General features: G+C 39.4%; 1 protein-coding gene across 1 annotated transcript in view; it reads right to left on the bottom strand.

Moving 5' to 3' along the window:
- The window catches only part of THSD7B (thrombospondin type 1 domain containing 7B), a 366207-nt gene that overhangs the window by 120882 nt on the left and 229173 nt on the right, over nt 1–16152 (bottom strand). Inside the window, exon 16 of the mRNA XM_063429372.1 lies at nt 9741–9919. Within this exon, the coding sequence (XP_063285442.1) occupies nt 9741–9919 (179 nt within the window). The remainder of the gene's footprint in view (nt 1–9740; nt 9920–16152) is intronic.

Genomic DNA, 16152 nt, shown 5'->3' with positions numbered 1-16152 from the left:
TCTTCTAAGCAATAAGAAATACTCCCTATTTGAGCATATAACGTAAGTGTTTCCTTTTCATCAGTTTTGGTACCCATTCATTCCTCATTTATATAGAAAAACAAGTTGCAGCTAGCGGCTTAATCCCTTTAGGTTGTTCCCGTGGCATCACCCATGATAGGGGTTCAATATTGCTTAGTATGGTATAGTATGGTATTCCTGATGATTCCTTATTTTATTTTGTTGATGTAAAAATTATTATAATTTTATTTCCTTTGAAATGAGTTAATGTGCTGTAGAACCTTTTTTTCAATTGCATTATGCTCGATTGAGTCCATACTGAGTTATATATGTAGGCATATGGATTATTCAGATCATAATTTATTTTGCATAGAATTGTAACTCAATGTATATATAATGCTTTGCAATTGTATATGTATATGTATTTGGTTTTTTTTCCGTATTGTATTATTTGTGTACTTTTGAAAAAAAATAAGAAAAGCAATTTTCTTCAATAAAAAAAAAGATATATATAAAAAAAAAAAAAGATTTACCTCCCTCCTCCCAGCCCCCATTAGGGGGGTAAAGGTTTTAAAATAATATCAAGTGTTACTTTAATGAGATGGTAGTGGATACATGGAATAGCCTTCCAGCTGAAGTGGTAGAGGTTAGCACAGTAAAGAAGTTTAAGCATGCGTGAGATAGGCATAAGGCTATCCTAGCTATAAGATAAGGCCAGGGACTAATGAGAGTATTTAGAAAGTTGGGCAGACTAGATGGGCCGAATGGTTCTTATCTGCCGTTACATTCTATGTTTTTATGTTTCTTTAAAATTTTAATAAAGGGATTTACATAGCATTGGTCACACGCAGTACAAGTCTTACTGTGGCCTCCTTTCCACTTGTGACTTATATAATCATTACTAAGCCAATGCAATACTTTTCATGTATCATAGCCACTAGAAGTGTCCTTAGACAAAGGGACAGTGTATTTACACCACAATCACTACATTAAGCTGTATTGGTTCTGTAGCTAAGAGAATCTCTTTATTAAGGACATGTATCACATAATAAAATATCTAGTGTTTAGTCATTAGCAGGGGCTAAATTACTGCCGAGTTGGGTAGATCCAGGGATTGATGGCAATCTGCTGTCCCCTCTGTACATAAAAAAAAAACACTTGAAAGAAATTGTTGCAAAAAATAATTAAACATTATCAATTGCATCAAAGTTAAGAACACTGTAGCATGAAATGCATTAGATAAGTTTTTTTTTTCCTTTCATGTAAAATTTGGATTTAGTGTTTAATTATTTTAATTGATTCACTAATAAAGTAGATTTTACAATCAGCAAAGCATTTGGCCATTTTTCTTAATCGTCCCTTTGGGGTTTACCTTAGTCAGCTCCATCTTTGGGGCATCTATTATTTGGTATTGCTGTGCTCATGAAATTTAACGGAGCACACATATTAGTTTCTACAATGACTCACACCAGGGTTGCAAAACACTCCGTATAAATGTGCATGTGCGGAATGTGAAAAACAAAATACTAAAGATGTTAAAAAAGAAAGTTAAAAACTGGGTGAAAGAACTGACTTCATAATAAAGCTATAAATGCATTCTATCAGATTCCCCAGGTGGTCTTTTTTGTAACGTGTTAACCTTTATATGGCTATTTGAGTTGAAGAATTCTCAGAATGAAATGCACGAGGCCCAGCAAATCACTCTGCCCGACATCTCAAAACTGAAGTGGACAGGTCTGTAACTTTGGAGTGTAAATCACAAAAAATGTGGTAAAAGTGTAGCGTATAAGGCTATTGCTATATGCAGCTGAGACACAGTTGAATGTGTTTTGTTTTTTTCTGCAGTAATCTATTTCAAAGAAAACATGGAATACATGCCTAATCCCTATGGTTTGGGTCTGTTTTTTTGTGTGTTTGTGTGCATTATATGTGCATGTGGGTGTGTGTTTTAAAAAAACACGAACAAGTGGCTTAACAAAAACTGTTAATATATATAATCTAGAATGTATCGTTTAGACATACCTTTGTATGAAAGTGTTTGCAGACATCAAGAAATATTTATTATGCAAATTGTTGCCTCCATTTTATTTTTGCTTCCTGTGACCGCTATTAATGTGAACAGTCATACGGACCAAAGGAAAAAAAAAAAAAATCCAATAAATGCAAATGTGTTTTTTTTTTTTTTGTTCTTTTGTTTTTTTGCATTTGTGTAATGTTTTCAAACCAAATCACAAAACTATATGCACTGGTCTGTCAGTCCTCCCCAAACATTAAAACGAACTTTGTTCAGTTGATTGCACAAGCCAAATCCGGTGACTAGAATGGAATAAGATATAAATCTGTCCATTTCTAAAACCTCATAAAGAGAAGCTAGATTAAAAGATCAGACACATATCTTGAACTCAAACTGACATGTTATCCTTCTTTTTTGAGAAATCGGTCACCATAGCATAATACAGCATAATTAAAAATCTTATTGGCAGCTGTAATTTGTCATCTAAAATACTTATGTTTAGCATGATTATCAAATAAATCATAAAATATTGAGCTGCGTGATTACGGCTCAGGAACTGATTAATGACAAGTCGTTTGAGAACTATACTTGAGAAAATACATATTTTATAGATGCCTGCACTAGAGCAATTTTCTAAACTCAGTAAAGGAATTACGTGTACAAAGTGTTTGCCATCACTTAACACATATTAGAGTAATATGTAATTCATTTTAGCAAGATTATCTCATTCTCTACAGAGTTTAACACTATGACTCCAAAATGAACAGTATGCAAGACGTGTAAATGGTTAAAAGAGGATAAAACGTGTTCAAAGACGAATTGTTTAGCAAAATCAATTTACACATAGCTGTATCCTTGAACATAACTTTAGTTATAAGCTACATCAAGAAAATCACTACATAATTTAGGGAAACATTACATTCTTAATATAATATACTGTGGCAAAGATTTCCAACTTTTTTGGGGGGGAGATCCACATTTTACTCAGGTATCTAGAAGTCATGAATGAGGCTTGTCAAATTTGTGACCTTCCTTTGTAATTCACTTCGGTAAACATAATTGAAGTGTTTGCTGATGTGAAATATCTTTAATCCAATAAATGTAAAGTTCTAAAAGATATTTGGGCTTATTATAAATAATTTGATCTAAAATAATTATAATGATATTCTGTCTGGGGTCACCATAAAGCATGTACTATTGTAGTGGTTAACTAAAGGGAAACACGTAACAAAGCTGGCAAAGCATTATGGGAGATTGACTTCCTGTTTACTATATCTAGCCTAGTGCTCTGTAGTAAACAATGAAACACAAAAAAAAAAATGCCTTTGTTTTTATTTTTAAAACAGTTCCCAAAATAAAATATTTGAAAAATACATAACTGGCATTTGAACGCCTCAATATAAAACACTCAACTTCATATTTTTTATTTAGTCTTTACAGTAAAACATTGCTATTTTGTGATATGGTCTGGTGCATTTAGAAAGATTGAGCTAATGTTCAGATGTTATCTGTAGCTGTATCTGTCCCTGTTCATTTCTCCATTTTTATCAAAGAAAAAACAAACCTTTGAATTGGCATATGTGGAACCACAGATAAGTATAAGTGAAACCCAGACAATAAAGAAATTCTCTAGAGAGCCAAAAGAATGTTGACACTTTCCTGTTGAACATCTCATTTCAAAATCATGGTCATTGATATGGAGATAGAACCTTCTTTGCTTTTTCAACAGATTTTATTCTACTGGAAGGAATACCACTAGATGTTGGAACATTGCCATGTGGATTTGCTTACAATGAGTCATGAGGGCATTTGGGAGGATGGGCATTTAGGCCTGGCTCACCGTTGGCATTCCATTTTTTCCAAAAGGTATTAAATGTAGTTGCAGACAGGATTTTGTACAGGCTGGTAAAGTTCTAACATACTGATATCAACAGTCAGTTTATGTGTTGATCTCACACTACTCATTGGGATTTTGTAATTCAGGAACAGTAAAGAGCCTTCACCAAGTTATTGCTACAAATATGGAAGCACATCATTAGGTAATTTATTGTCATAATTATGTCACTAAAAGTAACAGGGAAATACACTAAGCAGGGAATTCTGGGAAATATAAATATTTGTACAGCATAACCAATTCGAAAAATACTTCTACTCAATCTGTTTCCAGCGCAGACACTTTCAATGTTTGTTGCTGACCGCTCCATGCTCAGTAAGGATTACTTTGTCTTGTACTTTACCAATGCCTAATAAAACTTGACAAAAGGCCGAAATATCTTTACCAAGTTTTGTTATTTCTCCAGCCTTCACTAAGTGAAAAGGCATTGTCTATGGAGGCTCCCACGGTCTTGCAGGAAGCTCCATTGATATCAGGGTTATACTCTCACCTATGCAGGACCGGTGCTAGGATTTTTAGTTACACAGGCGAAGATGCATTTTGGTGCCCCCCACCCTCGTTTAAAATAAGGTTCATACAAACACAGAAATAATCATACAGAGACATACAGACACAGACAGAGACATACATGCATACAGAGACATGCAGGCATATAAAGACATACATACAGAGGCATACCGTCATACAGACACATATATACATACATAGACATACAGAAACATACATACAGAGACATCCAGGCATACAGACACATACATACAGGCATACAAAGACATACACGCATACAGAGACATACCGTCATACAGACACATACATATATACAGGTATACAGAGACATACAGGCATACAGACACATACGTACAAAGACATACAGGCATACAGACACATACATTTGTACATACAGAGACATACAGGCATACGGACACATATATTTGTACATACAGAGACATACAGGCATACAGAAACATACAGACACATACATTTTGTACAGAAATACAGGCATACAGAGACCTACATACATACATACATACATACAGAGACATACATACATACATAGACATACACAATTACATACTTACATCAGTTCAATCTTGTCCCCTGGATGCATGCTGTCTGGCTCCTTGGAGTCCTGTCCTGCAGCCCAGCCCCATCACAGGGCGCCAGCCACGCTGTGTGGTACACAGGGAGCAGGGATATGATGTCATTCATATCCTTGCCCCCTCCACACAGCCTGCGGCAGACACCAGGGTAGGTGCAGTGGCGTACACATGACCCATGGGGCCCCAGTGCGCAAATTGATCCGTGCCCCCCCCCCCTCTCGCGCTTACTCTGCGCGGGCCGGGGCCGCAACACATGGCGGCGGGCACCTGGTCGCAGGGGTTGCAGGGCTGTGACCCCTGCGACCGTGGTATGTACGCCAGTGCATGCAGATGCACACACACTTAAAGGACCACTACAGACACCCAGATCACATCAGCTCAATGAAGTGGTCTGGGTGTCAGGTCCCTCTAGTTTTAACCCTGCAGCTGAAAACATAGCAGTTTCAGAGAAACTGCTATGTTTCACCGAGGGTTAATTCAGCCTCTAGTGGATGTCTCACTGACAGCCTCTAGAGGAGCTTCCGCTATTCTAAAACACTGAACGTCCATAGGAAAGCATTGAGTAATGCTTTCCTATGGGCGGTTTGAATGCGTGCGCGGCAAGAGCATTCGGAGCTGAGAGGCGGAGGAATCCCCAGCACCAAGGGAGAAAGGTAAGTGCTGAAGACACACACACACACTCTCACGAACAGATGCATACACACCAGCTAACGGACACACATTTACTGACAGACACACTCAGCGACAGACATACATACACACTCACTTACAAACACACACTCACTAACAGACAAACAGACTCACTAATACACACACAAACACACTCAGTAAGAGACTCACTAGCAGACACACTCACTGACACACACTGACACTCACTAGCAGACACACTGACACTCACTAGCAGACACACTGACACTCACTAGCAGACACACACACTGACACTAGCAGACACACACACTGACACTAGCAGACACACTCACTGACACTCACTAGCAGACACTCACTAGCAGACACACTCACTGACACTCACTAGCAGACACACACAATGACGCTCACTAGCAGACACACTCACTGACGCTCACTAGCAGACACACTCACTGACGCTCACTAGCAGACACACTCACTGACGCTCACTAGCAGACACACTCACTGACGCTCACTAGCAGACACACTCACTGACGCTCACTAGCAGACACACTCACTGACGCTCACTAGCAGACACACTCACTGACGCTCACTAGCAGACACACACAATGATGCTCACTAGCAGACACACACAATGACGCTCACTAGCAGACACACACACTGACGCTCACTAGCAGACACACACAATGACGCTCACTAGCAGACACACACAATGACGCTCACTAGCAGACACACACAATGACGCTCACTAGCAGACACACACACTGACGCTCACTAGCAGACACACACACTGACGCTCACTAGCAGACACACACAATGACGCTCACTAGCAGACACACACAATGACGCTCACTAGCAGACACACTCACTGACCCTCACTAGCAGACACACTCACTGACGCTCACTAGCAGACACACTCACTGACGCTCACTAGCAGACACTCACTGACGCTCACTAGCAGACACACACACTGACGCTCACTAGCAGACACACACACTGACGCTCACTAGCAGACACACACACTGACGCTCACTAGCAGACACACACACTGACGCTCACTAGCAGACACACACACTGACACTCACTAGCAGACACACACACTGACACTCACTAGTAGACACACACACTGACACTCACTAGCAGACACACACACACACACACACACAATAACACTCACACTAACACATGTTTTTTTTTTTATTTAATCCCCCAGCCTCCTTACCTTTTTGGAGTGCTGAAGGGATTCCCTGGGGTCTAGTGGTGCTGCTGGGCTCCTGGGCGGGTAGGCAGGCTGGCTGGCTGGCGGACAGGCGGGCGCGCGAGGGAGCACTCTCCCATGTGTGCTTCCTCTTCAGCTCCCTCGCGCACCGCGAAGGGATGCCGGCGCCGGAAGATGACGTCATCTTCCGGCTCCGGTATCAGTATGCGGCGCGCGAGGGAGCTGAAGAGGAAGCACACATGGGAGAGTGCTCCCTCGCGCGCCCGCAGAACCGGGCGCTCGGCCACGCTACAATAGGTCGTCGGTTGGAGGGGAGCGCAGTGCGCTTCCCTCCTTCCGGTCACCCTGATTTTGCGCCCCCAGGGCCGGTGCGCCCTAAGGCGGCCGCCTGGGCCGCCTTATGGTAGCGCCGGCCCTGCACCTATGCGCATTAGTACAGTACTGATATGGGCTCCTGGACGATAAAGTACTAGAAGCTTAACAGAACCTGTCGAATGCTGATGGGGCAGCCATGATGGACAGCTTCAGGTAAGTAAAACTTACTTTTCCCTGCACCATAGGGCCTCCACACTGCAAGCGGCGATGCAAAATATTCAAAAATATTCATAACAACTTAATGTCCCTTCCAAACCTCCACCCCACACCATGCACTATATCTGAGCCTCAATCCAAATATATTCTAGGAATTACATTATAAGACCACATTTTGTATTAATTGCACTGTGTCCTATAGTCAGGGCAGCCATCAGAAATGTTGGGGCCCCCGAAGCAGCCCAAAGTATGGGCTATGTAGGCAAACTTGGGGAAAGTCCTGTGGTCACATCATCAAACACCCCTGAGCCTGCCTAATGGCCCACCCCCGAGTCCACCTACATGGCCCACACCCGAATCCACCTACATGGCCCACCCCCAAGTTCCCCCAAAGGGACCATCCTAAGGCCACCCACAAGGTTTATGTTTGACAAATGCAGTAAGGGTATTTTTTCTTTTAATTTTGATTAAGTATATATAAAATTATAAAAGTATAAAAGTATAATAATTGTATTAATAAAAAAATTTAAAAAAATCATCTCAGATCTCAGCTTTACAGGAGATCCTAGACTAACGATGAAACAGAGCCTAAATTAGACATGTGGCTCCATCCTGAGTTCGATCCCCGGTAACATATTCAATTAAAACACCTGATTTCAATGATGATAATTTTGGTTTAATGCTTAGGATCTGAAATATGTCAAAAAGGTTATGAAAGGTAACCAAATAAAGAAGTAATAAAAACTATTTTTTTTATTTTTCTGGTGTTCTAAAACATATCAATGCAAAAACAAGAAGCAACAGGATCATATTTGAGCATAAAGCACAGCAATGGGTACCTTTGCCTTCGGTAGATAAATTGTTAACATGCATTAAGTTAAGTATCCCACAGGGTACATATTTTATTACCCATTGATCATTTAATCCAACTCTGAATACTTAATACCTCTGTAAATGTGCTCACTCCCTATATCTGCGAATGTCTTTTCGAAACATATTGTTAATTGTATTTACATATTAGCACATCTGGTGAAGAACACAGTGGGGACATTGCTTAAGTACTTGGTCGAAAGCAATCTCCATCTATCTGTAAAATGTACTTATATCTCTCCTGTCATTGTGTGCAAACATATTAAGGTGATATTTCAGTAACACACCATTATAAGCTCATTAGGACAAGGAGTCATATTTCAGCAGCCCAAATTAATGTGTACACTGCACAATAAAACATATTTGTGCCAGAGGATTTATTATTGGAAGCTTAAAATGGGAGCGTTTTTTTTTTTATATACTGTTTGTTTGCCAAAAAAATAATCTAGTAGGGACATTTCAAAACTATTGTTTTATATGTTGTAGAGCATTCTGAAATAAGATATACGGCAAATGATTAATATTTAAAACGTATTTAATTGAAAAGTTATAAGTTGATATCAGCCCCTTTGCTCAATTATTGCTAATGCAGTGTACCCCGCCGGCTCAGGTACGGGTAGGCGTACACAGTCTGTGTCAGATATTATGCAGCCTGCAGCATGTGTTCCACCAGGGATTCTGCATGTTACTATGTACTACACATGACTTATAAACCAGTCGCTTTTGACAGATATATATATATATATAGAGAGAGAGACTCATGTAATCTATTCATGTTTGACAGAATTTCTCATGTGCTATTCTTAATATGAAATCCCATGATAAATGCCCTTTGCTCTTTGTTTAAATCAGGTAGTGAGATCCCGAACTAGTGAGTTTTGGTAAATTGCCAACAGACTTGCACAATTTATGCCACAATTACCGAGCTGGATATTTTGCCAGCTCCTTTTTTGACTTAAATATCAACTGATTGTTTAGAGTGTAACATGATTTGACAAAGTGAGGTAATAAGCTACATTAACCATTTACAACTGGGAATTGATTATTTAATGAGATATAATTGAGGTTTTTATGAAATCAGAGACAATTAAATTGTAATTTGAGCTCTCTTTGATTTTCAACAAAGTGTCAAAAAATGCTACTTGATGCTGTATAAAACACTTTGTTGGATATTTGTCTAAAGCAATTATTGGATTAAAGTTAAAAAAACAGGCCTCCAAACTGTCCCAGTTTGGGCTGGACAGTTCAATTTTTGTTTTGTCCTACCATGTCGACTTTGTTCCTTGTTTGTCCCACTATTTGGGACAACTGGCTACTGTCCTCGGTAGGTATAGCACAAGCAAGGGTGGAATACAGCATTAACATACCAGAGACATATGGAAAAGAAAACCAAAGGGAAAAATTGACAGTGCCACTTTAAGCTTTTCACCATGTGAACATCGTACACAGGACAATGTGACCACTTACCTGATTTTTAATATCCAGCTTGGGGCATGAACGACCTCCATTGTAAGGTTTTTGTTTTAACCACCTTCTTCTGATCTTCACTCCAGTTCCACACAATGAGCTACAGGATGACCAGGTTGACCAATCACTCATCTTGCAGTCAAAGGGGCAAGGAATGGCACATGTTTCCTTTAAGTAACCTGTACACACAAAGAATGGCTCATGTTTCATTTGTGTATTTGATATTTTATAATGCCTTTTAAACACAACAAATATATTTTTGTCTCCTAGCAAGCAAAAGTGCACAAAATACAGTCCTATCAGCTTACTAAATCATAATTTTGAATAATTAGTGTTATAATTTGCCTCATAACCTGGCATTTCCCATGATTTTTTGACGACCAGCGTGTCTTGCTGAGAGATCAATCTACCTAATCTTTACTGGAGGCTCATTCTAAAAATTCACTGACTGTCCTGTTTCAGAAGATAGCGTTGACTTCAGTGTTGATGTCAGGGTAAATTAAACAGTGTTTTTTTTTGTCACAGTAACCCTTACTATGCTGCCCCATCAAAGTAAAAATAAAATAAATAAAATAGCAAACATTGACCTATAATCCCGTATAGAGAATATGTTCTCCAAGCAGCCAAATCTCCCTCCAGTGACATCTTTCCCCCTAACTGAAGGTGGAGGGATGTCAAGGGCGAAGGGCAGAGAGATGACTTGGGCATTAAGGGGGCCGTTAAGGGGGCCGTGCCACTACTGGTTGCCTATTGTCAGCATGCTGTGCTGTCAACAAACGTCCACTATGCGCGGAATTGCCATTAGACGAATGTCTCTGTTGGACGTGGAGTTACATATCTGGCAGCGAATGGATATATTTCTGCATGTACAGAGTTTCATAGTAAAATAGTGAAATGCTGCACATACAGACTCCAGACACCATGGCCACTTCAAGTCACTTAAGAAGTCATGATGCTTGGATCTTTAATAAATGTACAGTATATTCAAAGTAAGGTCTATATACTAAAAATATAAGAATAACAGCTAAATTATTTCAAAAACACTCTTATCTCACATGACAAATCTGTTTAAAATCTAACGTACTTACAAATTGGAAAGGTATGGGAGAAAATACAATTACAAAATTCATTGTATATTCATTAATTGCTAAATGCTGTTTCCATGGATTTATTTGTGTCTAGATTCATAAATTCTCCTTTTAACTTCCACATGTAAAGTAAGAAGTGTAGATTCATATTTGCTATCTAATGTATAAGGAGAACCATCAATCTACGGAAAGCAAGCACTGACTTTTATCAGAAAAGGAAGAAACCCCTTAAGTAGGTTTTACACTGACAGGTCAATCTCCATCTGTAAATTGTGGAGAAGGTAGATATTTCTCCAGTTATAGATAGTGCAATTGAGTGGTTCCCCACAATGTGCAATGCGAGGCACATATCTGATATATATTCTATCCTTTCACAGTCAGTCCCCGAACAACTTGTTTATGGAAACACATTTGTTCTGGAATGTTGCCACAAAACAAAATGTTCTGGGATTCGAGTCACCTACAATTCCGTCTATTATTTTCCCAGTATCACAGATTGTGTGTTAGTATGCCTCTGAAAATAGAGAATTGAGAAGGTCATATTGATATCTAATAATTCTATAAACTGTAAAATATTTAAGAAACACTCAGAGTTCTATGTCAATGGTAGTTTTTTGTCTACAATATAATTTGGTGTCCACAGATAAATAACTACAAGTTGAAATAATAAAGATGACATGAGGTGTAGATTTGACCAATTTGAAGAAACTTGAGAGCCCATCAGAAGATAACAGGGAAGAAATATTTACCCTTTCACTTTTACAAGAGAACACGACTTTCTCATGACATATGATGTCCTATCTCGGAATTCTCTGTTTTTGCATATTACAAGGTATGAAAATTATTATAGAAAGATAGATCTGAGCATTTGGAGTCACACATCTCTGTCATAGCGGTCAGTTGCATGCATAGCGACAGTAATATTGGACAATTCAGAGGTACTAAATCAAGGGCGCCCTTCACTGCTTGCACTGGGTATTAAACTAAACACCTAGCTTCCAGTAATACACAGATTAACATATGTAATAGTTAATTTACATTATTATATTCATCTTCAATTATATTGATTTTTGCAAAGTTCTATGTAAGAGGACAATCAGTAAATGTCAGCAGTACCCAGTCCTAAAAAACACATAACATATAATAACATTATGCCCAATCTTAATTTAATGCAACAATAAAACCTGTTTAAAAGGCTTCAATTCAAATTTGACAAATATTACAGGATTATAAAAAAAGATTTGTCTAAGATGATATTCATGGACTATTGTATACCTGACCCATCTCTCGATGAGTATAATGGAAGCTATTGATACTAAGTTGTGCATATCATGGCAAGTAGCCTTTAATGCATTATGTTTAAAATTAATTTTGATCTATATTCCCTATAGATTTTGGCTACTGCATTCCTCATAATTTGGAAAGCTATAAATTTCAAATTGCCAGAAACAATACGTGCAATAAGCAGCGTTTGCCTCTGAAATGATATGTTAATGCTACATAGCAAGTCACAACTACAATACACCAAGTGGATCTCCCTTATTGAATGCATGACTTGCTTTAGCAAATATAAGTACATCCTACATCAGGGGTAGGCAACCTATGGCACTAGTGCCATGCACGGCACTCGAGGTGTCTTTGCACGGCACTCAAGGCTGCTAGCGCCAAACGCACTCTGGCGTATCAGGAGTCCCAGTAAAACTTCAGATATTTCCTAATACGAAGAGGTGGTGAAGGACAATCCTCAATTTATGCATTGCAGCACATAGAGGAAGTGATCTCAGATCACTTCCTCCCAGCACTTGTGAATGGGAATCCACACTGTAGTAGAGCAGCTCTCGACAGCTATCGCAGCTCCTTTCCTTGACCTGTAGCTGGCCAGCCTGGTCCCCACTGGAACCCAGGGAACCCACCCACACTGCTAGATATACACAGAAATGCAGAATAACCCTGCCCTCATACAAATAATATGAACAGCCCACACACACACACAACACACAATACCCACAAACGCAACACCACACACAACCCCACATGCAGCCTCTCACATGCAATACCCCAAACAGCCCCCACACACTACCAAACACACAATGCGACGTATCCATCCACACTGACAATTCCACAAGCAGCCCTCATACACAGCCCACATTCACAGCCCACATTCATATGTATCATACACGATACCATAAACTAGTAATGAACATTTACAATATAATAGCTCATATACGCACAAATACAACGATATAAAGCAATTACAGTAACAATAACAAGCAGAATACGGCAGCATACACACCTCAATATAAAAAAATAGGATCGGCACGCTACGGGACATCACAACCCTATATCGGCACAGTGCTGCTAAAAGGTTGCCTACCCCTGTCCTACATCTTTGGAACTTACAACAGCAATTGTCATATTCCTCTGTTTGGTATAGTCTAAGCGGTATTGTATAAATTACACAACTAGTTAGAAGCCAGAATAAAAATATTGAGATATGCCTTCAACAATTGAAAACGTATATCAGATTTTGTAATCTTTATGTATGTATGATTATGTAATCTAAAAGAAATGTATAGTTATTATAAACTGCAGTTCTGCACAGTGTGGTTTATAAATAGACTGTTTTAGTTTGCAGTAGTGAAATCCATCATACGAAAGGCACACTAGCCCAGAGCCACAGAGACAGTTAAAACTGATTTTACAAAACATGGTGATTAGGATATTTTCGCTTCCTTTGCTGTCAGCATGTGTCTAGCATTTTATGGCACCATGGTGGGAGGCAGACTTCGATCACCTAGAATAGAAACATTGCAGGACTAATACCGTGAAGACATTTTCTGTCCTGACCACTGTCTCATTAATATAAAGTGCAATTTAACAACGTTTGAGCAAACTGTTAATCAACAGATAAGATGCTGTCGGTGTAGAGACATTGTTTCTCAAAAGTTCATACCTTACATATATCATAATGTCATGACCTCTGTCATTTCAACAGAGGGAAATAAAGTAGCAAAGACCTCCTACTAAGGTTATTATTACTGTTGTTTATAAAGTGCCAACAAGGTTTGAAGCGTTGTACAATAGGTGGACAAACAGGCAAGTATTTTCAACAAGACAAGTTGGAACATAAGATGTAGAGGGCCCTGCTCAAACAAGCTTGCATTCTAGAGGGACTGCATGTATTTCATGTATGGGATGTATTTCATGTATGGGAAGAAGTAGGTTACTAGAATACTTAACAATGGAGAATTCGTTTTTTTGGATAACGCAGGTGGGCAAGTATGAACAAAGGGTAGATGCAGATCTCCAGCAGGGCGTAGGGGCCTGGGCAGGTATTACTTGTGTATTAGTGAGGATACGTAGAGGGGAGCAGTATGTAGAGTTTTGTAAGTAATCACCAGAATTTTAAATTGAGCCCTAGATCTCCCTTGAAGCCAGTGTAAGGACGGACAGAGGGGCGAGGCATGGAAGGTGCAGGAGGACAGGAAGGTGAGCCTCGCCACTGCATTCATTATATACTGTAACTGGGCAAGCTGGGAATGTGTTTGAGTCAGACCACTGAGAAGTGGATTGCAGTTGTCAAGATGAGAGATGATAGTGGCATGGATCAGCAACTTAGCTACATCCGGTGTTAGATAAGGGCAATTGCAAGCTATGTTTTTGAGATGGAAGTGGCAGGATTTGGCGAGTAACTGAACATGAGGTGTGAAGGAGATTTTGAACCAAAGAGAACACCTCGTTATGTTATTTTTCTTAAATTCTGTATTGATTCCTTTATTAATCATTGACATGATTTTCCAGGCAAAGACTGATATAATATGTAAATAAGTTAGAAACATAGAAACATAGAACGTGGCGGCAGATAAGAACCATTCGGACCATCTAGTCTGCCTGATTTTCTAAGTACTTTCATTAGTCCCTGGCCTTATCTTATAGGGAGGATAGCCTTATGCCTGTCCCACGCATGCTTAAACTCCTTCACTGTGTTAACCTCTACAACTTCAGCTGGAAGGCTATTCCATGCATCCACTACCCTCTCAGTAAAGTTATACTTCCTGATATTATTTTTAAACCTTTGCTAATAAAAAACGATGTCCTCTTGTTGTGGTAGTTTTTCTTTTTTTAAATATAGTCTCCTCCTTTACTGTGTTGATTCTAGAGCAGGGGTTCTCAACCTTGTCCTCAAGGACCCTCTACCAGTCCAGGGTTTAGGGATTACCTGGGTGTGTCTAAGGTGTTTAGAAAAAGAAAAAAAAACACCTTAGAGTCTAAGGTGTCCTTTTTCCCTTTTCTAAACACTTTAGACAAACCCAGGTAATCCCCAAATCCTGGACTGGTAGGGGGTCCTGAGGACTGGGTTGAGAACCCCTGTTCTAGAGGGACTGGAAACAACACAGTAGTGTGCCATATGCACAGCGCATGCCCATGTATGGCACTGGAAAAGAATGTGCATACTGTACATGCTCTATAGGTTCTCGAGAGTGTGCTTTAGCATGGAGGTGGAAAGATAGTAAGCACATTTATTACATACTTCTGCTGCGTTATTCACCCCTGTAAATGCTAGTTTGAGGGAACATGGAATTGTGATGTCTCTAAAAGTCACAGTTCATCTTTTCAACTAAAAACCTATAGTTCTTAAGGGTGGTGATCAGACTGCACAATACTTAGTTGAATCATTTTCAGCATCTAACGTATAGCTGACAAGTTAAGAAATACATTTCTTGTTCTTATAGAAATGAGAAAAACACAACACAGTGACAATGTTTGGTCAAAAAAGATTTGTTTAAAAAAATAATAATTTGGTAATGTCTTCTAAATGTCTAGCAGGGAAATGTCATGTTTAATCCTTCTGTGGTTAATAAATAGTGGAAAATTCAACTGGGCCATAATATCAAGGCATACCATCTAGACTGATCAGAGCCACAACATTACAACCACCAAGAAGTGAAGTAAATAACATTGATTATATCGTTACAATGGCACCTGTCAAGGGGTGGGGTATATTAGGCACCATGGACAGTCAGTTCTTAGATTTCATGTGTTGGCTATGACTGGGTTAGAGAATCTCCAAAATGGCAAGCCTTGGTGGGTGTTCCCCGTATGTAGTGTTTAGTACCTACCAAAAGTAGAGCCAGGAAGAGTCATGGGTGCCCCAGGCAAATTGATGCACATGAGAAGCAAATGTGTCTGATCTGATCACACAGAAGAGCTAATGTAGCTACTGTAGCTTAAATTGCGGAAAAACTTGGAAACTTTGGGTCCTGGCATTCATGTAGAGGTTACTTTGACATGTACTACTTACAATTGTTGCAGGCCCTTCATGA

The sequence above is a fragment of the Pelobates fuscus genome, chromosome 8 (genome assembly GCF_036172605.1).
Source record: "Pelobates fuscus isolate aPelFus1 chromosome 8, aPelFus1.pri, whole genome shotgun sequence".
Taxonomy (NCBI): domain Eukaryota; kingdom Metazoa; phylum Chordata; class Amphibia; order Anura; family Pelobatidae; genus Pelobates; species Pelobates fuscus.
Note: the sequence above shows the minus strand (reverse complement) of the source record. Positions and strands in the feature narration are given on the sequence as shown.